This window comes from Callospermophilus lateralis, chromosome 13, assembly GCF_048772815.1.
Source record: "Callospermophilus lateralis isolate mCalLat2 chromosome 13, mCalLat2.hap1, whole genome shotgun sequence".
In the NCBI taxonomy this organism is placed as follows: domain Eukaryota; kingdom Metazoa; phylum Chordata; class Mammalia; order Rodentia; family Sciuridae; genus Callospermophilus; species Callospermophilus lateralis.
Genome location: NC_135317.1, coordinates 63,779,713 through 63,805,792, shown reverse-complemented (window position 1 = coordinate 63,805,792; position 26,080 = coordinate 63,779,713). Strand labels below are relative to the sequence as shown.

Below are 26,080 nucleotides of genomic sequence, written 5' to 3'. Positions count from 1 at the left end.
AACCAAAGAATGGTCTTTTATTTAAATTACTTACATTTTAGTATCTTTTTAAAATTATATAATCATTTACATTTTACTGTCTTTAAGTGATTACATATTAAATAACACGTTTTTTGAAGGAAGGAAGAATGTATTGCTATTAATATATTAGTGCAAATAGTTCACCTGTGAATTTTTCTAGAAGGGTGTGACTTGATATAAAGACAATAAAGAATTTTTGAGGGAAATGATTTACCAGAACACTAACCAGGGAACCCTAAGTGAAGGACTGATTGACAAAGAAGAATATCCACCAGACTGTTCTACATTTTACTATACTGGTATCAACCCTGAAAGGTTGGTGCCTTAATTAATGGGAGGGAATGGAGTGAAACAGAAAAAGATCATAGGTATTAGTCAGTCACCAGATGTTGGTCAGCAAATTATCTGGAACCCAAATCCAAGCTTGGGATCTTCTCCCTATACTGTTTCTAGACCATGAATGTCCAGAGAAGAGATGGTGGCTACCAAGAGTGGTGGAGGAAAATTAAGCTTGAACAGAGTTTGTGAGGGCAACAAGGCTAACCTTGGACAAGAATCACCCTGTACACAGTAGGGCTTTTTAAAATTGTTAGAATCTGAGGCAAATATAAGAGAAGTAACAAACATACAAAGAATATCTAAACAATCAGATACTAGGCTGTCATTAAGATCTTTACTCTGACTTTTATCATGATGACTATAATAGATTCTGGGCTGGGGATGTAGCTTGGGGAAGAAGACATGTCTAGTATGGGTGAGGTCCTTGGTTCAATCCCCAGCACCTCAGGAAAAAAATTATTTGAGGTAGGTACTATCTAATGCAAAAAATCAGAAGAAAATTAAAAGGAACTCAATTTCTTTAAGCCTTAGTTTTCTCTAAAGTGGAGATAATGACAAAATCTATCCTTCATATTTTACTGTATTATGAATTCATATATGAAAAAGTCCTGGCAGAGTTGCTAGTACAGAGCTGTGATAACAGGGAAACAATAACTAAAGAGCCCCCCACATGTATGCAGCATGAGCACAGAAACAAAATCAGCATGAAGGAGGTAATAAGAATCTTACCTCTGGATCTTTATTCCACTGAACAACATACTCCCAGCAGCAGTGGGCATGTAGCACATCAAGCTCAAGGCTACAAGGAAATTGCTCGTAGGCTAAACGTAGCAAGTCTGAAAGTCAAAAGAGAGGGGTGATGTTGGTATTTCCTTAATGAAAACTCAACCACACCTCTCTACTCTCAATTTCATATTTCTCATTATTTGTGTATCACCTGGTATGGCTCCTAAGTCCGTCTCCACCTCTGACACCTCAAAGAAACCTCTGTTAATACCTTCTTTGGGTTCATCTGGATTTTCTACATCTCTTTCTTTATTAGCCAGTTTCAATACTTCAGGGCTAAAGTCTTGTTTAAATATCCACTTGGCCACACTGTCTGCAATGCCACCTACAGGTTGGAGACAAGAAAGAAAATGAGAATTTAAAACATAAGCAGCAGTGCTTGATAAATGAAGTAAATTTACAGTGCATGATGTGTATTTCCTTGGAAAATTTCTAAGTGCTACATTCAGTTTTAAACCTGAAGGTGACCCCAAAAAGTCGTGATATATATAGAAAAGTGACCATCACTCAACTGGCAAGGGCAAGTGAGATATTTGCTATCTCAAGGCATCTTTATACTTTCAGAAAATATTAGATAAATTTAATGCAAATGCATGCATGTCTATACTATATACCACAAATTTTATATGTGTACAAATTCAAAAGATACTTTAACAAACACATACCAAAAAATGAGGACAGCTGTAAAAACACTTTCATTTAAATCACAATTGTGATCATCAAGTCTCCTCAGGAAAATAAATACGATAGTACCTTGAATAGAAAACTAATTTGCCTATGAAATATTTGTGGGAAAAAATCAGTCATCAATGATCAACATGACCAACATAGTTCAGTTACCAACATAGTTCAAAAATTTACAAATGCAAGCTAAAAAACATTCAAAATCTATGAATGTGGACAACATTAAAAATTATCACGTCATAAAAAATGAATTAATTAAATAAAAATCTATAAATACTGGATAAACCTAGAAATAGTCATCCTGTTATGAAATGCCCAACAAAACTTCTGGAAGAGTGAGCGCCCAAAGATAATAAAAAATGTATAATGCTTATGGTCCTTCAAAATATAAGCACAGGAACCCTAATGACTCTACGAAGAAAACAGTATGTAAGATAAGAGGACAAATATTGTATTTTCTTATATGAGGAAGAAGAGAGTAGAATGAAGAGTGGATACCAGGAACTTGTGGGGAGAAGAGGGATGATGCAGAGAGGATGATTAATGGCACAAGGGTGCAACTGGAGAGGAGGAATAACTTCTAACTATCTATAGCAGAGTAGGGTAACTATGGTTGACAATAATTAATTGTATATTTCAAAATAGTTAGTAAAGAGTATTTTGAATGCTGCCAACACAAAGAACTGAAAGATGTCAGAGGTGATGGATATGCCAATTATGCTGATCTGGTCATTACACATCATAAACAAAATATCACACAGTATCCCATAAAAAAAAAACATTGTTACAAGTCAATAAAAAATAAAAATATATGTAAGGAAAAAACAATACAAAGAAAACAAAGAATAAAATTCTGTGGGTATTAGGAGGAAGAAGAAAAAAACTATCAGAGGAAGAGGAAAAAATTCTTAGAGGAAGGAGAACATGGCCAGACCTTGAAAGATGAGTAAGATTAGATGCTTAGGAGTGGATAAGGTGGGGAGAGGGAGGAGGACAGGCTCAGATTCAAAGATCGGAGGCCCAGCTGGGTGAGGTGGCACAGACTTGTTACTTGGGACAGTAAGGCAGGAGGATCCCAAGTTCAGACCACTCTAGGAAACTTAGTGAGAGACTCTCTCAAAATATAAAGAACTAGGTTCACCTTAGTGGTAGAGCATACCTGGATTCAATTCCCAATACCACAAAAAAACAAAAACAAAAAAACCCCACAAAGCTGGTAGTCTCACAGATGCTTTATTTTAACTAAAATGTAGAATTACTAAATATTAATTTAGAAAAAAAATCTCGCAATGTAAAAATATAAATGCAAATGCTAAATTTTTGCTTACCTTTTCCTCCTTCTAGCAATTTTTTAACAGAAAGCTTTGGAAGTGGCTCAGCTTGCAATGATGACACTTTGGAGTTTCGAGTGCTGCTCCCTTTGCTGTGAAGCAGAGTCTGGAGTATGAGACAATCCTCCAGTTGTTTCAGCAGGAGTTTCCAGTATTCAGTGTCAAGAGAAAGAGCCTCCCAGGAATCAGTCAGGGCTTCTGAATCAGTACCCAAAACTGTTTGAGAAAACTAACAGAAAATGTTCTGGGTCAACATTAACTTGAATAAACTTTTATCTTGAAACATTATAGACAGTATATATTACAATGCAACACTCAGATGCTATTTCACAATGATACTACTTGACTAGATGAAACATGAGAGTCAAAAGTAGACTGGAGACTCAGGGGACAATGTAGAGGGCTACTGTAGTAATGACCCTGGTTCAATCAGTATAGTGTACATTTCAAATAATTTTCAAAGCCTTCTTTGGCAGGGCCAACAGTTTTTTCTATTAGTACAATCAGGATACTGATATCTCTTCAGAATACATGGACCAACTTAAAAATATCTGAAATTTCCTCTCCCCATCATTATAAAACATCTCAAGTTGGCAATATTAAATTTGGCCTATAAACTACTATGACTGACAATGTTAACTGAATCTTCAAAGAATTACCCAGGTGTCTCTCCAAATTAATGGAACATCCTCAAGGAAAAACTATTGTATCCTCCATGAAATATATGAGATGTCAGGGTTTTTTGTTTTTTTTTTAAGATATAAATTTGAGTTCTAAAGAGATAAGGAAAAACCATTCAATCAAAAGGTCAGTAAGAAACTTACAAGGGCAGGTTTATAAAAGCGTGAAGAGTAAAACAATCATAGAACTTGAGAAGAATAAACTTGAGACAAAGTCTAACCCTAACCTCTTTTAGATGAGAAAACTAAAGCTAGGAGAACCACTTTGAAGGGACTCACCACAGCTCAACAGCTACTGGCAGAGTTAGCTCTCTATCCTCCAATTTTAGCATTTTTCTCCTATGACATGTGGCAAATGTTAAATTCAAGTATGTACAACATCTGAATAAACAAATTGAGGGCAGCACTCCAAATTAGCCCCCCGCCCAAAAAAAAACTTTAAACAAATAAGAACCTGATGGACACATATTTTAAATTCCATACATTCCATGAAACTGAAGACAAGGAATTCCCAGGAAAGGAAAAGCATCCTCTTTGCCAAATGGATAAGTACAAAGCAAAGCCACACCTTTGCCAACTTACTTTTTTCTCTGTCATATTGTTTGATAACTGTGCAGCAACAGAATGCCCAACATGTGCAGATAATAGAGCAGCTCCATTGTTCTCAGCCTGAATACAGGCCATGCGCATCTGCTGCCACCAAGGGGACACAGACTGAGAATCCCAGGTCTCATCAATGGCCACTGGAGGGATAGGAAGAAAAGTCCAAAGTAAATTCTTATCTTGTTTATTTTTTTTCTTATCTTTCATGTGTAAAGCTAAATTTCACAAAGATGTATTGGTGTATTTCTGAATGAACTGATAAATCTTATAATCTATTTTATTTTGAACACTTATATTCCATTTCTTTATACTGTTAGTTATCTTGTTAGTTATCTTGGTTAGTTAAACCCCTATTTGCAATATTTTCATCATTACTAACCAAATATCTTAATAGATTATTGTTCTGATAATCATAAAAAATTTTAAAAAATTACTTCCACCAAAGACTATTCAATTTGCCCGAGTTAAGAAAATGTGTTATTCATGTCATGTTACATTTTATGATGACACAAAATTAATTTTCATATAAAGCATACTTCAAATGTATTACAACCGTTCTATTAATACAAAAAGAAACCCTTTAGTGAATTGTTTTGTACACTATAGCCTCCTTTCATTAAAACTCTCCTCCCTGCCTATTTCTGTGGTATCTCAAACACCAAATATTGTTTCTAAGAGCAGCAGCCCAAATCCTGAGAATGGTGAACTACACACAGTATGGAGCAGCATCCTACCTTTCATCTTGCTCAGGAGGGACAGCATTGTGTGAAGACAGCAGACAGACTGTGGTTTATCCAAAATATCTTTTTCCTTAGAAAGCCAAACACTCAGGAGCAAAGACTGAAATCAAATGTAAATCTCTTTCAGATCTTGCGCTTTCCTAGATGGCACCCTGTACACATAAACGATGCAGCCTTTTGAACTGGCTACTTGTTATATTCTGTAACATGAGGGTCAGAATGAGATAGCCTAAGAGATCCTTCATATCTGCTGGATACCTAAAGTTTGCCAATTTCTGTCTTGTCTTTACCCTCAATTCAAACCTCTTTGTAGGGGCATATTACCAGTAAGGATGCTACTATGTGTGAATTTGCTGTGGATTAGTGAAGTGGCCACTGTCGGCAGGTATGAGTGAAGAGAGTGAGCTGTGAATCTTGCCCTTGCCTTGGCTGTACCAAAGATGCCATGGTCTTGGCAATGGAGAACAAGTACACAAGACCACCAAACTTTCCTTTTTAAAATCACTAACAAGCTATGAAAAACATGTTTTAAATAAAGACACCTAAGTAAACAAAGTGACTTTTAACATACCTATCAACCAGTGTATTTATTTAAGTTTACAACAAATTTAATTTTAATAACTATCTCATTGTTTTGTGTGCATGTGTGCTGTGTGGGCAGAGTGGAATTTATTTAATCTTTAGGCTCACCATTAGGTTGCCATTAGACTCACTCTGATTCCCCTTCCTCCCTCCCCCCACCATATATATAATTCTATTAAATTTCGTGATTACAATTTGATCATTCTTAGGAGGTTTTTAAGTATGTTCTACAATATGCTAAAAGTAGACTATTTTTAAAAAGATAAACCCTTGTAGCTAACATTTGCAAAGAATAGCAGCATCCAGCAACAAAAATCTTACCAATAACAGCTGAGGGCTAAGTCCAGCAGACTCCAAAGTGTGACACATATCCTCAGTGGAGCTTTCTCCATGCAAACACTTCCAAAAAAAGAAACTACCTAGCAAAACAAAAACAGAACACATTAGCCAAGGGATAATTACCATCTGGACTAACAATTATCCCAAGATGCAATCTAGAATTCCAGAGGAGCAAAACAGCATGACAGAAGAAAAATTAGCAGTTTAATATGCCTAATTTATTAAAGTAGAAAGCAAATCATTATATGTTTAACACTGTCTCTTTAATATATACCTTACATAACAGAGTACATATGTAAGGTGTATCCAGAGTATCTTTTCTTGACCAAAAAGTATCAATTTAGTTCTTTGACTTTGTCCTAAAATTAAATGGACCAATCTACAAGATGCTATATGCTCCTACTTGGCTTTCTTCTAGAAAAGGGCGGTAATAAAAATATAAAGAGCAGTGCATTAGTTTGCCTACCTAAAGCCACATATTCTTCTTCACTTATCTTCTTTATGTTGAGCACATCTTTTTCATATTCTAAATATTCCAGAAACGTCTTTATAGGCAACACACCATCCTTATCATCAGAAAATCGGACAGTAGTTCTGGTGTTCTCTTGTTTATATTTCTCTAATAATGCCTGGAGCTTAAGTAGTTCTTTTTCATCAAGCCTTAGTAATATAGCTAAATCCTTAAAAAAAAAAAAAAGTTCTGAATACACCATGTCTCTCTAAATATGCCATGTGTGTCAAACCCTATTATCTGAAATGATTTTCAAGGCTGTAAGAAAAAGATGACATTTTTATTAATGTGACAGCTATAATGGACTCTGCTTAAACTTTACACTCAAATTACATTTCATGAATCGTTATTTAAACAAAATAATCTTGAAAGTCGACATACTACTACTAAAACTACCATTTCAGGTTTGAGAGTCCTCAATATTCTTTAAAATGTTAGGATTTCAATAAACAGTTATCGTCGTATAATCAGAAAAAAATTCAAAAGATATCAACTGACACTCTTTATCATTCTGAAAAAAACTAAAGAACTATTTAAAATTAAATGCTTTATACTAAACAACATACATATTATTAAAGAAAAATGGGAAACAATTCTCACTATATTTACACATAAGTCCTCTGTGTGGCTCTCAGGGACATAAAGATTTAAAAACCACAGATATTACCCACCAGCATTTTAACTACTTTGATACATCTCTTCATACTACTATCATTTTTCGAAAAGTACACACACAAACCCCATATTTGCTGCAGCAAAGTTTCCTCCATGCTACATAAGTAAAGCCACTTTCTTAAATAAATTTAATTACTTTAAGCTATTGTTTTTAAAGACAAACAGCAAGCTGTAAAATGCTATTAAACACAAACCAGTAGTTCAGCACATTGAGTTACATGTATTAAGCCCCACAAACAGCAAAAAATAAAAATTCAGATATGAATTTTAGTTTTGCATGTACAAAATTAGCCCTTTGGCCTAGAAACTGGCAGTATCTTTTAAAAGCATCCCAACAATTCTATAGCAAAATACAGTATTAATTCTTTAAAAGTGCTTTTAAAATAACAAATAATAAAGAATAATTTGCCAACTGATTTTCAAGATTTTTGTGATTCTTTTATCTCTGCACACTATGTGGATGTATCAATAAGGTGAAAATGAATTCTGTAAGGGGCTACATATTGAGCTATCAAGTGGAAATTAATTCTATAGATGATTATTAATGACATTAAGTTGTTAAGTATATTTTTATACTAGATGGACACAATACCTTTATTTTATTTTATGTTATGCTGAGGATCAAACCCAGTGCCTCACACTTGTTAGGCAAGTGCTCTACCAACTGAGCTACAACCCCAGCCCCAACTTTTTGTTTTTTAGGTAACAACTTAAAAAATATATATATATTTGGTCAATTCCTACAAAAGAGTTTTGGATTCAGGCATTGAAGAACCTAAAAAACTGATTTGCTGGGGTTAGGGTTGTGGCTCAGTGGTAGTGCGCTTGCCTGGCGTGTGCGAAGCCCTGAGTTCGATCCTCAGCACCACATATAAATAAAGGTATTGTGTGCAACTACAACTAAAAAACAAATAAATATTTAAAAAACCTCGTTTGCCCATTTTTAACATCAACTACAGAATATCATCATGAACACAGTATTATTAAACTGCTATATATAATCCATCTAAAATCCCCCAAATTAAAAACAATATTAGAATGTGTTTTTTTCATAAAAAAATCTTCCCTCATTTTTCTATTTATAAAAATTTTATTTGTGTGTATGTATATTTAAAATAAAAGATTTCTACATAAAACCTCACTGAACTTTCAAATATGCCAGATATTTTTCCCCTAGGACTAAGGATCAAACCCAGAACCTTGCATATGGTAGGCAAGTACTTTACTACTGAGTGACATCCTCCTAGCCAGACAATTTAAAAAATGCATCATCAATAACTTTGACAAATCACAAAAATCATTTCAACTTACTCGGGTAAGTAGAGGACATGAGGTCCCAAGGTTGGGCACCTGCCTAATGTTATAGTTATTTTCTCGTAAGACACTATTTTTCTCTATTTTCCATTAGGATTAATTTTATTTCTCTGCATAAAAAACAAGAATTTTGTACACATTCCTCAGAAATAATACTGTACTATAGTAAATATTTCAAGGGGCTGTCTCAAATTTGTTTTACAGAATAATACAACATTTACTGTAACTGTTTTAAATACTATTGATATAAGGTAGAATTTTAAGAATGTATTTCATTATGTAGTACACAAAAGAGCTAGCTTAATTGTTTGCTAAGAAAAACTGATCTCTTCTGTTTCACAGAATTATTTTTTTCATAATAAGAAATTATAGTTTTATAATATCAGCAAACTTAAAATATTTTCACTGGAAATATTTTCTAGAAGTTGTTTTATTTATAAGAAGTCAACTTTAAAAACTGTGTTAAGAAAAACCAAATAAGTCTAGAGTAATAAACATTAATTAATAATAAAATTTCATATTCTCATATTAGTAGTATAACTTTAGCAGCTAGGCATAGAAAGTCAGTAGGGACATGGTAAAGAAAATTTAACTTCTAAAAAAAACCTTGATTTTTCTACTACTTTATAATTTTGAAAATATATTAAACATATATCAAAGAGACTATTTTGTATAATACTAGAATTTTGGATTACTCACATTATCAGAGACTGGTGTATCTGAATGAAAATCAAGGGAATTCAACTGACTGACAGACTCATAAAGATGTAATAATTTCAGTTTACTGGCACAAAATTGTAGCAATCCTTCATCAACAGACTCAAGTTCTAAAAGGCAGAAGGAAAAACATTCAATGTTCTGTTGTATTAATTATTGGAGTGATCAAACAATAACAGATTTTGAAAGCAAAGGTAATTTTTCCATTATGGTAAAATGTATAACTTTCTAAATGAAATGAAATGCTCTAATAGTAGGAAGGAAAAGAAATGGGGGGAGGGGCAGAAAAAATAATCTGGAAATCCTTTGAAAATGGTTTCCCTCACCCCATAACTACTATGCCCTGCTATGCTCACATACTGAAGAAATTCAATTACAAAGTTGCTTGACTCTTATTATTATGATGGTCAAAGATAATAAAATTCAACTAGAAACTATGAACTGTGATAAATTTTTCCTCAAGAAAGGCTCACAAATAGATTGAAATTAAAATTCCATTTAAGCACACACATTCTCCTTGAATTCCATTTAAGCATACCCCCCCCATTAGGTTTTATTTTGTTCAAGATTAATGCTGAGGAAATACTTTCTAAATACATTTCTGAATGAGATTTTACATATTTATATTTAATATAAAACAAATATTTGTTCTTTGAAAAGACAATGAAAAGCCCCAAGAAATCTCATTTAGGATGTAGTAACATAGAAAACCATCCAGGTTCTTATTGATAACAATAAAACTCAGCAAACAAAACACTGGAAAATTTTAGGAACCTCACTTATGGGTTGAACTTGAAACTGTGATGATCGTACAGAACTCCCAACAATGATGTTTGGCTTATTCCCAGGCCAGTGCAAGATAATGTTTCATTTAATAAATTTTGATATTTTATTAAAACCTTGAGGGATGGGGGGGCGTTCTGTTGTCATATATTGTGATTTTTATTTCCTTTTTTTTTTTTTAAACCAGGTAAAATAGCACTTTAATGAAGGGCTATTATGAATACCGACCATTAGCAACAGCATCTTACAGCAGGGGAGAAAGGCTGAATTCAACTTCCCAGTATACTTTTTTTTTTTTTGGTACCACAGATTGAACCCAGGGGCGCTTAACCAGTGAGCCACATTCCCAGCCATTTATTAGAGACAGGGTCTCACCGAGTTCCTCAGGGCCTCACTAAGTTGCTGAGGCTGGGTTTGAACTGGCAATTTTCCTGCCTCAGCCTTCAGAGTTGCTGAGATTACGGCGTATGCCACTGCACCCGGCTCCCAGTATGCTTTTTAAAAACAAATATTCTGAGAACAGGCACAGCAATCCGCAGAGCAGCAGAGCCACCCCCAGAGCCTGCAAGGTAGGCAGACCTGCGACCCACCGGCAGATCAGGCCCAACAACCTGCGGAGGGGCACAGCTGCCCCACGCGCCTGCTAGGTAGGCAGAACCGTGACCACCGACAGAACAGGACCAGCGGCCGGCCAGACACATCGCCCCGCCCCGGTTGGGGGAGGGGCAGAGCCGCCGGGCGCCTGCAAGGTAGGCAGACCTGCGACTCACCAGCAGATCAGGCCCAGCGACCCGCGGAGCGGCAGAGCCACCCGCGCGCATGCAAGGTAGGCGCACCTGCCACCCACCGGCAGGTCAGGCCCAGCAACTCTCGGAGGGACACAGCTGCTCCACGCGCGTGCAAGGTAGGCGGAACCGTGACCACCGACAAAACAGGCCCAGTGGCCCGCCAGACACATCTCCCCGGTTGGGGGAGGGGCAGAGCCGCCGGGCGCCTGCAAGGTAGGCGGACCCGCGACCCACCAGCAGAACAGGCACAGCAATCCGCAGAGCGGCAGAGCCACCCCCCGAGCCTGCAAGGTAGGCAGACCTGTGACCCACCGGCAGGTCAGGCCCAGAAACCTGCGGAGGGGCACAGCTGCCCCATGCGCCTGCAAGGTAGGCAGAACCGTGACCACTGTCAAAACAGGCCCAGTGGCCCGCCACACACATCGCCCCGGTTGGGGGAGGGGCAGAGCCGCCACCAGCGCCTGTTAGGTAGACAGACCTGCAACCGACAGACAGAACAGGCCTAGCGGCCAGCGGAGGGGCAGAGCTGCTGCTCACGCCTGCAAGGTAGGCGGACCTGTGACCACCGAAAGAACAGGCCCACCGAAAGTACAGGCCCAGCGGCCTGCCGGCGTAGTAGGCACATTGCCCCAATTGGAGGAGGGGCAGAACCACCGCCAAAGCCTGCGAGGGAGACTTTGCAACTATACAAGAGCAATATAAATATATAGGGGTAAAAATCAATAACACAACAGTTTCACAAAGCAGAAAGAAACGCGATCAGTATGAAAAGACAAGGAAAAAAAGGACCACAAGCAATGCAGGTCAACTCAACTTTAGAATAGGTAATATCTGCAGCAGATGGAATGTCAGATAAAGAATTCAGGATATACATGCTTCAGATGATCTGGAGTCTCAAGGAAGACATTAGACAGCAAAATCAGACAATGAAAGACCACTTTGACCACTTCGACAATGAATTACATAAACAAATCCAAGAAGCAAAAGATCAATTATACAGGGAGATAGAGGTTATAAAAAACAAACAAACAGAAATCCTGGAAATGCAGGAAACAATAAACCAACTTAAAAACTCAACTGAGAATACTACCAGCAGAGTAGAACACTTAGAAGATAGAACATCAGACAATGAAGACAAAGTATTTCAACTGGAGAAGAACATAGACAGCTCAGCAAAGCTGTTAAGAAACCATGAGCAGAACATTCAAGAAATATGGAATAACATAAAGAGACCAAACTTAAGAGTCATTGGGATACAGGAAGGTATAGAGGTCCAAACCAAAGGAATGAGCAATCTATTCAACGAAATAATACGAGAAAACTTCCCAGACTTGAAGAATGAGACAGAATCCCAAATCCTAGAAGCCTACAGGACGCCGAATGTGCAAAATCATAAGAGATCCACACCTAGACACATTATAATGAAGATGCCCAACATACAGAATAAGGAGAGAATTTTAAAAGCTACAAGAGAAAGGAAGCAGATTACATTTAGGGGTAAACCAATCAGGATAACAGCTGATCTTTCAACACAGACTCTGAAAGCTAGAAGATCCTGGAATAACATATTTCAAACACTGAAAGAAAATGGGTTCCAACCAAGAATTGTGTATCCAGCGAAATTAAGCTTCAGGATGGAAGATGAAATTAAAACCTTCCATGATAAACAAAAGTTAAAAGAATTTGCAGCTAGAAAACCATCTCTTCAAAACATCCTCGACAAAATATTACAGGAAGAGGAAATGGAAAATATCAATGAAAACCAACAGCGGGAGGTAGGACAGTAAAGCGGGGGGGGGATAATCAAAGAGGAAAACAAACCATGTTTAGTAACATAAATAAACAAATATGGCTGGAAGAACAACCCATATCTCAATAATAACCCTAAATGTTAATGGCTTAAACTCACCAATTAAGAGACACAGGCTAGTAGAATGGATCACAAAACATGACCCAACAATATGCTGCCTTCAGGAGACGCATTTGATAGGAAAAGACATACATAGACTGAAGGTGAAAGGTTGGGAAAAATCATATCACTCATATGGACTTCGGAAACAAGCAGGAGTGTCCATACTCATATCAAATAAAATAGATTTCAAGCCAAAGTTAATCAAAAGGGATGAAGAGGGACACTACATACTGCTCAAGGGAACCATACACCAACAAGACATAACAATCATAAATATATATGTCCCAAACAATGGTGCAGCTATGTTCATCAAACAAACTCTTCTCAAGTTCAAGAGTCTAATAGACCACCATACAATAATCATGGGAGACTTCAACACACCTCTCTCACCACTGGACAGATCTTCCAAACAAAAGTTGAATAAGGAAACTACAGAACTCAATAACATAATTAATAACCTAGACTTAATTGACATATATAGAATATACCACCCAAGATCAAGCAGTTACACTTTTTTCTCAGCAGCACATGGATCCTTCTCAAAAATAGATCATATATTATGTCACAGGGCAACTCTTAGACAATATAAAGGAGTAGAGATAATACCATGCATCTTATCTGATCATAATGGAATGAAACTGAAAATCAACGATAAAAGAAGTAAGGAAAAATCATGCATCACTTGGAGAATGAACAATAGGTTACTGAATGATCAATGGGTAATAGAAGACATCAAGGAGGAAATTAAAAAATTCTTAGAGATAAATGAAAACACAGACACAACATATCAGAATCTATGGGACACATTGAAAGCAGTTCTAAGAGGAAAATTTATTGCTTGGAGTTCATTCCTTAAAAAAAGAAAAAACCAACAAATAAATGATCTAATACTTCAACTCAAAATCCTAGAAAAAGAAGAGCAAAACAACAGCAAAAGAAGTAGAAGACAAGAAATAATTAAAATCAGAGCTGAAATTAATGAAATCGAAACAAAAGAAACAATTGAAAAAATTGACAAAACTAAAAGTTGGTTCTTTGAAAAAATAAATAAAATCGACAGACCCTTAGCCACGCTAACGAAGAAAAGAAGAGAGAGAACTCAAATTACTAGCATACGGGATGAAAAGGCAATATCACAACAGACACTTCAGAAATACAGAAGATTATCAGAAATTATTTTGAATCCTTATACTCCAATAAAATAGAAGATAGTGAAGGCATCGATAAATTTCTTAAGTCATATGATTTGCCCAGATTGAGTCAGGAGGATATTGACAACCTAAACAGACCAATATCAATTGAGGAAATAGAAGAAACCATCAAAAGACTACCAACTAAGAAAAGCCCAGGACCGGATGGGTATACAGCAGAGTTTTACAAAACCTTTAAAGAGGAACTAATACCAATACTTTTCAAGCTATTTCAGGAAATAGAAAAAGAGGGAGATTTCCAAATACATTCTATGAGGCCAACATCACCCTGATTCCTAAACCAGACAAAGACACTTCAAAGAAAGAAAACTACAGACCAATATCTCTAATGAACCTAGATGCAAAAAACCTCAATAAACTTCTGGTGAACCGGATACAAAAACATATCAAAAAAATTGTGCACCATGATCAGGTAGGATTTATCCCTGGGATGCAAGGTTGGTTCAATATACGGAAATCAATAAATGTTATTCACCACATCAATAGGCTTAAAAATAAGAACCATATGATCATCCCGATAGATGCGGAAAAAGCATTCGACAAAGTACAGCATCCCTTTATGTTCAAAACTCTGGAAAAACTAGGGATAACAGGAACATACCTCAATATTGTAAAAGCAATCTATGCTAAGCCTCAGGCTAGCATCATTCTGAATGGAGAAAAACTGAAGGCATTCCCTCTAAAATCTGGAACAAGACAGGGATGCCCTCTCTCACCACTTCTGTTCAACATAGTTCTCGAATCACTGGCCAGAGCAATTAGACAGACGAAAGAAATTAAAGGCATAAAAATAGGAAAAGAAGAACTCAAATTATCACTATTTGCAGATGACATGATTCTATACCTAGCAGACCCAAAAGGGTCTACAAAGAAACTATTAGAGCTAATAAATGAATTCAGCAAAGTGGCAGGATATAAAATCAACACGCATAAATCAAAGGCATTCCTGTATATCAGCGACAAATCCTCTGAAATGGAAATGAGGACAACCACCCCATTCACAATATCCTCAAAAAAAATAAAATACTTGGGAATCAACCTAACAAAAGAGGTGAAAGACTTCTACAATGAAAACTATAGAACCCTAAAGAGAGAAATAGAAGAAGATCTTAGAAGATGGAAAAATATACCCTGTTCATGGATAGGTAGAACTAACATCATCAAAATGGCGATATTACCAAAAGTTCTCTATAGGTTTAATGCAATGCCAATCAAAATCCCAACGGCATTTCTTGTAGAAATAGAGAAAGCAATCATGAAATTCATATGGAAAAATAAAAGACCCAGAATAGCAAAAACAATGCTAAACAGGAAGTGTGAATCAGGCGGTATAGCTATACCAGACTTCAAACTATACTACAGAGCAATAGTAATAAAAACAGCATGGTACTGGTACCAAAACAGGCGGGTGGACCAATGGTACAGAATAGAGGACACAGAAACCAATCCACAAAACTACAACTATCTTATATTCGATAAAGGGGCTAAAAGCATGCAATAGAAGAAGGATAGCATCTTCAACAAATGGTGTTGGGAAAACTGGAAATCCATATGCAACAAAATGAAACTGAATCCCTTTCTCTCGTCATGCACAAAAGTTAACTCAAAGTGGATCAAGGAACTTGATATCAAATCAGAGACATGGCGTCTGATAGAAGAAAAAGTTGGCTATGATCTACATACTGTGGGGTCGGGCTCCAAATTCCTCAATAGGACACCCATAGCACAACAGTTAATAACTAGAATCAACAAATGGGACTTACTCAAACTAAAAAGTTTTTTCTCAGCAAAAGAAACAATAAGAGAGGTAAATAGGGAGCCTACGTCCTGGGAACAAATCTTTACTCCTCACACTTCAGACAGAGCCCTAATATCCAGAATATACAAAGAACTAAAAAACATTAGACAATAAGATAACAAATAACCCAATCAACAAATGGGCCAAGGACCTGAACAGAAATTTCTCAGAGGAGGACATACAATCAATCAACAAGTATATGAAAAAATGCTCACCATCTCTAGCAGTCAGAGAAATGCAAATCAAAACCACCCTAAGATACCATCTCACTCCAGTAAGATTGGCAGCCATTAGGAAGTCAAACAACAACAAGTGCTGGCGAGGATGTGGGGAAAAGGGTACTCTTGTACATTGCTGGTGGGACTGCAAATTGGTGCAGCCAATTTGGAAAGCAGTATGGAGATTTCTTGGAAAGCTCGGAATGGAACCACCATTTGATCCAGCTATTCCCCTACTCGGTCTATTCCCTAAAGACCTAAAAAGAGCACACTATACGGACACTGCTACATCCATGTTCATAGCAGCACAATTCACAATAGCAAGACTGTGGAACCAACCTAGATGCCCTTCAATAGACGAATGGATAAAAAAAAATGTGGCATTTATACACAATGGAGTATTACTCTGCATTAAAAAATGACAAAATCATAGAATTTGGAGGGAAATGGATGGCATTAGAGCAGATTATGCTAAGTGAAGCTAGCCAATCCCTTAAAAACAAATGCCAAATGTCTTCTTTGATATAAGGAGAGTAACTAAGAACAGAGTAGGGATGAAGAGCATGAGAAGATTAACATTAGACAGGGATGAGAGGTGGGAGGGAAAGGAAGAGAGAAGGGAAATTGCATGTAAATGGAAGGAGACCCTCAGGGGTATACAAAATTACATACAAGAGGAAGTGAGGGGAAAGGAGGAAAAATATAAGGGGGAGAAATGAATTACAGTAGAGGGGGTAGAGAGAGAAGAGGGGAGGGGAGGGGGGATAGTAGAGGATAGGAAAGGCAGCAGAATATAACAGACACCAGAATGGCAATATGTAAATCAATGGTTGTGCAACTGATGTGATTCTGCAATCTGTATATGGGGTAAAAATGGGAGTTCATATTCCACTTGAATCAAAGTGTGAAATATGATATATCAAGAAAATATGTAATGTTTTGAACAACCTACAATAAAAATTAATTAAAAAAAAAAAAAAAAAACAAATATTCTAACCAGTTCTGCACACTAAGGAGTTTACTGTTTACTGAAAGTCAGCTTTATATATGTGTTGGGAAAAAGTTAACAGTAAAAGAGTCTCAAAATTAAGAAGCTTGAAATCCTGAAAATATACTATAATTTGTTTATTAAGTTACCATTGGTTGGCTTATACATAATTAAAGAAAAGTATAAACATAAAACTATATTCGTATAATTATCATGGCTAGCAAAAAATCAAATAGATACACACTACAATTTAACTAATGTTAGGAATTCAGGATAAGTTGAATTTTGTTAGCTTACTACAACTCTATAATAATAATCATGTCTCAACATTTTATATTGGTATCTTTTCTCACAATAGTGAGATTTATATAGAGAATGTTTTCAGCCAGCACAGAAGTGCATGCCTGTAATCCCAGTGGCTCGAAGGCTGAGGCAGGAGGATTGTGAGTTCAAAGCCAGCCTCAGCAATTTAGCGAGGCACTTAGTAACTCCTAAGACTCATCTCTAAATAAAATATAAAAATGGGCTAGGGATGTGGCCCAGTGGTTAAGTGCCCTGGGTTCAATTCAATTCCTGGTACTACTACTACTACATTATATATATATTCCCCCCACCCCCACCAATAAGAAACAGAAAAGGGCTGGAGGTATAGCTCAATTGATAAAAGTGCTTGCCTAGCAGGCACAAGGCCCTAGGTTTGATCCCCAAAACTGTGAAGAAACAGAGAGAGAGAGAAAGAACAAAATCACATGAAGATCAACTGTATACTTTAGAGATGTGCAATAAAAAAAGAAGTTTCCTTATTTTTCATGTGTATTATTTCTACATTAAATAACATGATAGTATCATTTACCCTATAATGAGAGTGATAAAATTTGAAGTGTAAATAATCTTCAATGAATATAAACTCTATTACCTTGATTTTTTAATGTGTCCATTAAAGTCTGAGTGATGTTTCTAAGGCAGGAAAATGGTAAACGTTCACTTGCCAAAATGCTTTCCAAGGCCTAGAAGAAAGATATTGAAGAATTTTAATAATTATAAGACATTTTTTAAAGTCTTATATTTATATTTATGCACCTAAATTTTCACTATCCCAAATTTCCAAGGGAAGCTTCATATTTAAGTTGCTGTAGTAAACATACTTAAGAATTAAAGGTGAAAGTTGGGGTTGTAAGCTCAGTAGTGGAGCACCTGCCTAGCATGTGGTGAGGCACTGGGTTCAATCCTTGGCACCAATAAAAGTAACTAAATAAAATAAAGGTATTGTGCCCATCTACAATTAAAAATATTTTTTTAGAAAAAGAATTAAAGGCACATCATAAATAACATGTAATCAACTTCATATCATGTCTCATATGGTATAATGACAAAAAAGTTCAGGGTGAGAATAAAACAACCAGAAGGCAAGTGCTGATCAACAGAATGGCCAAGACAAACAGAAACAGAGACAAAGCCATTCATCAACAAGAAGAGTCTGAGCAAGCGGCTACTATACAGGCACAAATAAAAAGAGGTTACTGTCATGCCAATAATAAAAGCTGACAATTTAGTTATAGCTTAACTACTGCATATGTACAGGTGAATCTAAAGGCCAAGCTAGATGGATATAGTATCCACCCTCTGCCCATCTCTCACAATATATAATTTTTTTATTAAGTCACCAACCCTCTAATATACTTGAGTCTAATATACTTTCCCCAGTTCCAAAATATCTCATGCCTAATGTAGCAACCATCAGAAACATTGATGGGTTAGACACAGAAGTTAAAAGTTCATATCGTTTACATCAATGTAATATGTTCATTAATTTAAATTGATGAGACTAATTTAAAAAGTGGACTAAGAATATAGCATGAGACAAATACCACATTATAACACAATAATTTCCATGTTTGTGAAAGAGAAATGGGGTGGCTCACAATATTGTTAGGCCTATCATGGGACAATTAATTATCTGAAGAATAGAAAGACAGTGACTGAAAGAGGCAAGAACACCGGAAAAATGTAATCTGTCCCTGTTCTGCACATGTGAGAATCTGGCTTGCTTTCTCCCTGCTTACTGTAGTCAGTCTCCCAAAATCAAAACTGAATTCTTCTCTCCCTCAAATGTCATAAGAAAATAAGACAACTTTTGCTATTGAGTTTTCCAGCATTTATAATAAAACCCACAGCTTCATACATGATGTAGGAGTACAGTTTTAAAACATACACAGACACACACACACACACACACACACACACACACACACACCCCAAAGAACAAACCAAACAACCAAGAGGATAACCAGCACTATGCTGAAGTTCCCTAATTCTGTTTTCCCTTGATGTAAGATAAGAATGATGGCATCAAAGTAGGAAGATTTGTTGGGGTTATGACCCTCTCCATGGTTCCCTGAACTGCCTTTGTAGACATCCTCCTTATCATCATACTGTGTCATCTTTAATAATTGAAATTTGCCCCAAGAAAAATGAAAGCCAATTAACAGTCAGTGGAATGGAAACTGGGATTACAAGATACAGACTTTCTTGTTATACAATAAAACAGTAAAAACTGCTTTTAAAAATGACCACAACAAAAATCACTATTTATTAAACTCTTCTAGTAGATAAAATAAGTAAAATAAGAAATACACATATTAGTCTCTACCCAGAGTCCCTGGCATAAAGCTTCTAAAACCCATGTAATTTTCTGAGTGACAGGGGTTACACCCTTCCCATATGCTATGCCTTATGAATCTCTTCCATCTGATTGTTAATCTGTATCTTTTGTAATATCCTTTAATATACATGGATAAAAATAAGGAAAAGATTTTCCTGAGATCTATGAGCTGCTCTAGCAAATTAATTGAACCTGAGGAGCAGTCACAGTCAGAAGTATAAGTGATAGTCTAAAGACATCTACTATGTGTGACCAGTGTCTAAAGTGGCAGGAAGTCCTGTGGGACTGAGCCCTCAACCTGTGAGATCTGACTTTCTTTCTAGGCAGACAGAGTGAACTGAATTAGAGTTCACATTGGTCAGAGTGGGGGGAAATTCCCATATTATGGGATTTGGGGAAGTCTGATTAGTGGAAGAAGTATCAAGTAACTATCTAAGAGAATAGGAAAAAACACTGATTTTTTTCTTATATTTTCACAGTAGCATTATTTGAAATGCTGTGAATTACAAAAAGGAAATATTTAGTAAGGTTCCTATTTGAAGGCACTTTAAAAAAGTATAAAGAGGAAAAAGCTGGGAAACTTATGAAGTAAGTAGAAAATGTAGTCTAAAGATGAACTATATGGTTCTAATTAAAAGTCAAGGAGAGCTGGATGCAGTAGTACCTCCATATAATCTTGGCGACTCAAAACGCTAAGGCAGGAGGACAGCAAGTTTGTGGCCAACCTTGGCAACTTAGCAAGGTCCTAAGCAACTTAATGAGACACTGTCGCTAAATAAAATACATAAAATGGCTGGGGAGTGGCTCAGTGGTTAAGTGCCCCTGAGTTCAATCTCCCATACCAAAAAATAAAAAGGTTACCATAGCTAAATGGTAAAGTGTCTATGAGTTCAATCTCTAGACCAAAAAAAAAAAAAAAAAAAAGTAGAGAAAGAATTCAGGGTTACTTGTAGGGATTTAAGTGTCACACAAGAAATTATAAAGTCAGTACATGAGTTCAATTATGAGAGGTTTATGAGGAGGAGTAGGAGTAAATGTTAAAATCAGTAACCATATTACAACCACCAGCCTAGCAAAAGGCAACATGACCGAGATAATATCATGAGGCTGTGGAGCACAGGGACTCTTCCACTGTATAAATGCAATTATGAATTAGTACAGCTATTTTGAAAAATAATTTTTATCATCTAGTACAGCTGAGAAAGCTCATAACCCAGCAATTCCAATCTCAGGTATAAACTCCTGTATGTTTCCACCAAGAAACATATACAAGGATAAGCATGGCATTATTGTTTGTGATAGTAAAAAATTGGGAACAGCCTAAATGTTCACTGGAAAGAGGGAATAAATAACTTTAGAGTCACAGAGTGGAATTCATATGGTATAGAAACAAATCAACAATCACTGTAACTACAGTTCCATGCATCATATGATGACTCACAAAAACAACATTCAAAGAAAAACAAGACAGAGAAGACAGAGCATGCCTCCATTTCTATAGTTTAAAGAGAGAAAATGCACCAAGAGGTTTCAAAGAAGTCATAAAGAAATAATGCAACTATAAAGAGCAAAAGAGAAACACAAAATTCTGAATAGCAGTTACCTTAGGAATTAAGGGGATGGGATTGAGGAGAGGTGCATGGGGCTCTTTAGAATTCTTGGTAAAATTCTATTTCCTACAGTGGATCAGACACGTGTGCTTATTTTACTATTTGTCTTTAATCCAAGCATATTATGTATGAATATGTGGCTACATAAGATCCATGCATTCAAGGGTATGGAAATACTTACATTTTTATAAAAGAGAGAGACCACAGAAATGTCCAAATAAACTTATAAGAAGTGATAAACATGAATAAAAACATGAAGACTTTATTCTGTCATGTTTGGAAGGAAATCGGAAAATAAAGATTTTCTTAATATAAACATGGATGTGTAACCAATGTGATTCTGCTATCTGTACATGTGGTAAAAATGGGAGTTCATAACCCACTTGAATCAAATGTATGAAATATGATATGTCAAGAGCATTGTAATGTTTTGAACAACCAATAAATTAAAAAAAAAGAGTGATACACAATTACCCTGTGTCAGGAAAGTTCATATGTGATATACACTTACTTGTTTTTTGGTTGCAGGGTACTTAATATCAAGAATTAACTCCTTTATTTCTGTTTCAACCAAATCTATAATGAGAAAATCAAAGTAGAATTTTCACTTTTTATTACAGTGAAATATTTATCTGAAAGAAAATGAACATTGAACATATTTGTACCATCAGTCAGTCTAAAGAATTTTGGGGTTCTCTCACACTATTGTTATAAATTTTAATATCTCCTAAATGGCACACTTCATCCTTATAGAGCACCTCCAATAAAAAGAACAGGAGATTACAGGCACTCTCACCTCATTCTGAAAAGCAGTTGAGATAGCTCATCAATGCAGTTAAACATTTTGATTGCTCCACTCTGAATATTTATTAATTTTAAAAAATAACAAAACAGTTTACTTCATTGTTTTGATTGAAGGATACCTACCAAGATTGGGAGATTTTGTTTTCAATAAGGCTGCTAGTTTCTTTACTAAGTGCATGTCCTTGGCTCGTTCACTCTTCTTATCACTAAAATAATAAACACAACAACTTCTTACGGAATATGAATTGTTTTCTTTCTATTCCTGATACACTCCCTCTTTTTTCTTTACATGCTTCCTATTTAAAGATATGAGTCTAATGATGGAAAAAACACACTAACTATAAAACAAAGCACAAGCTAAGGAACTTGTAAAAATTTACAGAGAAAAATCAATCAGCAGACACTCAGCAGATCTTACCTCAGTGCCAAATGGAAAGGAACATTCACCGTTTTCACACTTCCAGACACAGGGTCAACGAGACAGATTTGGTAAGTCTGCGGCTGCCAACTTTGACTGGTAACGTTATTTAAACCCATTATTTTGTAGCCAGGATACAGCAGCCTAAAGAAATCACATAAACAATGTGGCAGAAATGTTAGAAAAAGGAGAAATGACAAAAAGTACTTTTACAATAGCTAGGGAACTCTACAGTATCATCAATTCAGGAGCACTAATAAGGCAAGTAAATACTGATATCAAAAACATAAGTAAAGCAGAACTTGACTGGCAGTTATACCTTGTAAAAGGTACTATAAAGGGCAAATGGCTCCATCAAGCTAACTTTCAACTCAGTAGCTTATCATGGTATTTTCAATAATATTTGCTATTAAATATGTCATATTTAATTATATACCAGACACAGAGAAAAACAAAGTAAAGAACATTACAATTCTCAAACAATTTATAATCTAGTAAGTAGCTTTGATCTAATAAAGGCTTTACTTTAATAAAAGTATTCTTATATTTCTTTTTATAGTTGACAAAATGCCAGGGCTTGTAGCTTACCTGCAGTGCTTTCCCACGTTGAAAGCTCCTACTCTAGGTCCCTGCTGTGTGCTCCACACTTCTAAAATTCCCCTTCTTGGTGCATAGATGACAAGGAACTGAGCTACTCTACTGGGACCCTGATTATTTCCAAAGGGGGAAAAGTCCACCTTTTCTGGGACTCTTTCATGGAGATCCTCTACAATTTGAATCCATCCAATTTGTGCATCTCGGTACCCTTGGAGACAGAGGGAAAGAGAAACTAGTTAATTAATCCAGGTTCAGTAGCATCTGGAATACTGGAGGGAAAAGTAGGGTGTCAAAAAAAGCTATAGAAGCACATTATAATTTTATTATGAAATATCTTAAACAGGAAAAATAAATATAATAATCTACCACTGAGTCTTATCAAATTTTAATATTTTGCTAGCTATATTTGCTTCAGATCACTTTTTTTCTTTAAAAAGAAAATATTATAGCTAACACTGAAGCTTCCTGATCAACACTATACCCTACCAGATTGCATTCCCTTCCTTCCTTTTCTTTAAAAGATTCCCTCCTTTAAAAAATATTCTGGGGCTGGGGATGTGGCTCATACGGTAGCCTGGCATGCGTGCGGCCCGGGTTCGATCCTCAGCACCACATACAAAGAAAGATGCTGTATCTGCCGAGAACTAAAAAAAATAAATAAATAATAAAATTCTCTCTAAAAAAAAAAAAAATAAAAAATATTTTAGGGAGGGCTGGGGTTGTGACTCAGATTCAGAGTGCTTGTCTCACACATGTGAGGCACTGGGTTCAATCCTCAGCACCACACAAAAATAAATAAACAAAATAAAAATATTGTGTCTATCTATAACTAAAAAAACATTTAAAAAATATTCTAGGGACATTACCAGGTTGGGCTTCAAAATAAAAGTCTAATTAAAAGATAAACAAAAGATCAAATTGATTTCCTGCTATTCAAGAATCTTGGTGGTACACAGGCAAAGGGAAAGCATGACTACAGAGGTGATATGAGGGAAATGTGAGAGGAAAGCAGCAAATAGTGCTCTCTTCCATTATGGGTGGTCCATCTCATAGGCCAGCACACAATAGAAAGGAAAACTGACTGCAACAGCTGTGAGGAAAGACAGGCAACAATGCCAGCAATGAGCTCGCCATAGTGGATCTTCTATGGCTAGACAAATCTTGCTGAGAACACAACTCTGATGTTTCAGGACAGAAATGAAATATTTTTAACAATGAAACTTATTTCTACAGATATTGAAACATGTGGCAGGTAAAGACTGCCTTTGCCCATCACTGCAAGAGCACTTTGCAAGAAAGTGATAGTGGGCCTCAGTCTAGTCCAAATAATATTAATGTCTTCAAATCAATTATTCCTCACATTGTTAAGTATAGACAAGATTGTACCATAACTGTGGTTTCCAACCAGTGTTCTTTGCAGACACGTTACTATTCCAGATGACTCTAAACAATGGATTATCCACTTCTTCCTTAGTCAAATTTCATTTTATTCAGACTGACAATGTACCCAGTTAAAAGATATTTTTAAGTATCCCTTACAGTTAGGTGTGACCACGTCACTAATGAATTATAGATAAAGATTGGAGGGATTCTGGGGGACTATTTTCAAAGTAGACTGACTCAGTTGGCAGGAGCATCCTTCTTCTCTCCTTCCTCTTCTTTTCCAGAATGCAAAGAAGGAGGCTGGCAGAAAGAACCCTGAGTGGGGAAGCTACATAAAGGAGACTAGCTTCCTGAATATATATATCATATTGATTGTCATATCAACATATGAATAGCTGAATGAAACTGACATAGTTATTGATAAATTAAGTGGCCTGACCTAAACATACATATACAAAAGTCAAGTTACTGAAGATGGATTTGCCAAGTTTTAGTCTTTTAAACCTAAATGACATGGTGAGAACCTTTGGCTGAAGAGTGGTCTTGGGAAGGAAAATGAATGTAGCAAGGGTGAAAAACTTAATTCTGAATTCAGAAATTGACAATGATAGAACTGAAAGAAAGTGTACAAGGCAAAAATTAAAAGCACTTATGAGGTGATCAAACTTAAAATATATCTCAATTGACTGATCTGATTTCATATTAAAAAGAGAAAATAAAAACACAACGGATTAAATGCTGTTATCAACCAAAAGCTGAAGGACGATAAATGCTGCTCAACTCTTGCAATGAAAAGTTAATTAAGTTTTTTTCTGGATTTTTGTAAGAAAGTAAGTACCTTTCCACATGCGTATTGCAATTCCTCTTGCTACATCTAATAAAATAACTCTGCCAAAATCATCTGTTACTGCTGCCAGTGTGTTACATGGAGACAGACATATACTTTCACCGTGGCGTCTAGAATCTGGAAGTCCAAATCTGTTATTTAAAAGTAAATATAAAGCTCAAATCACATTCCAATCTGGAAACATATAAGAAAATACTGAATAAAAGACTGTATCTGTTTTTACATAAAGAAATATGAACACAGTTCTGAATTGATATTTTATTAATTAGTCACATCTGGCATTTGCAATAAAAAATACACAAAAGAAATGAAGTAAAAATACAATCCTATGTAGGTTTTCTATAGAGATATCCACAACTTCATATTTTTAGAAAATATCAAGTGTAAGTTTATCCTTCCTTCCTGGGTGCAGTGGTGCACGTCTATGATCCTAGAGACTTGGGAGGCTGAGGAAGGACTAAATTTGAGACCAGCCTAGGCAACTTAGCACAGCCCTCAGCAACTTATTGAGACTTTGTCTCAAAATAATTAAAAAAAAAAAAAAAGGCTGGGAATGTGGCTCAACAGTACAGCACCTTGGGTTAAATCCCAAGTACCCTATCCCAACCCCCCAAAAGTTCATCCTTCCTTGATTAAGAAGCAAGTCAAAGAAAACAATATCCTTACAACCAACTAAATATTATAATGCTTGCTCCTACACATCTTTTGTCTATTTTAAGTTCTTTTTTTTAAATTTTCA

The 26,080-nt window shown here is 36.0% G+C and overlaps 1 protein-coding gene across 1 annotated transcript in view; it reads right to left on the bottom strand.

Annotated features, from left to right (window-relative positions):
• Window positions 1-26,080, bottom strand: part of Rab3gap2 (RAB3 GTPase activating non-catalytic protein subunit 2) — a 114,675-nt gene that overhangs the window by 17,608 nt on the left and 70,987 nt on the right. The window contains exons 13-26 of the mRNA XM_076872771.1: window positions 25,333-25,472; window positions 23,103-23,319; window positions 22,515-22,658; window positions 22,220-22,302; window positions 21,804-21,868; window positions 17,937-18,027; window positions 9,305-9,432; window positions 6,572-6,785; window positions 6,088-6,185; window positions 5,179-5,284; window positions 4,424-4,584; window positions 3,159-3,390; window positions 1,298-1,471; window positions 1,090-1,196 (exon numbers count right to left, since the gene is read on the bottom strand). Coding sequence (XP_076728886.1) covers window positions 1,090-1,196; window positions 1,298-1,471; window positions 3,159-3,390; window positions 4,424-4,584; window positions 5,179-5,284; window positions 6,088-6,185; window positions 6,572-6,785; window positions 9,305-9,432; window positions 17,937-18,027; window positions 21,804-21,868; window positions 22,220-22,302; window positions 22,515-22,658; window positions 23,103-23,319; window positions 25,333-25,472 — 1,960 coding nt within the window. The remainder of the gene's footprint in view (window positions 1-1,089; window positions 1,197-1,297; window positions 1,472-3,158; window positions 3,391-4,423; window positions 4,585-5,178; window positions 5,285-6,087; window positions 6,186-6,571; window positions 6,786-9,304; window positions 9,433-17,936; window positions 18,028-21,803; window positions 21,869-22,219; window positions 22,303-22,514; window positions 22,659-23,102; window positions 23,320-25,332; window positions 25,473-26,080) is intronic.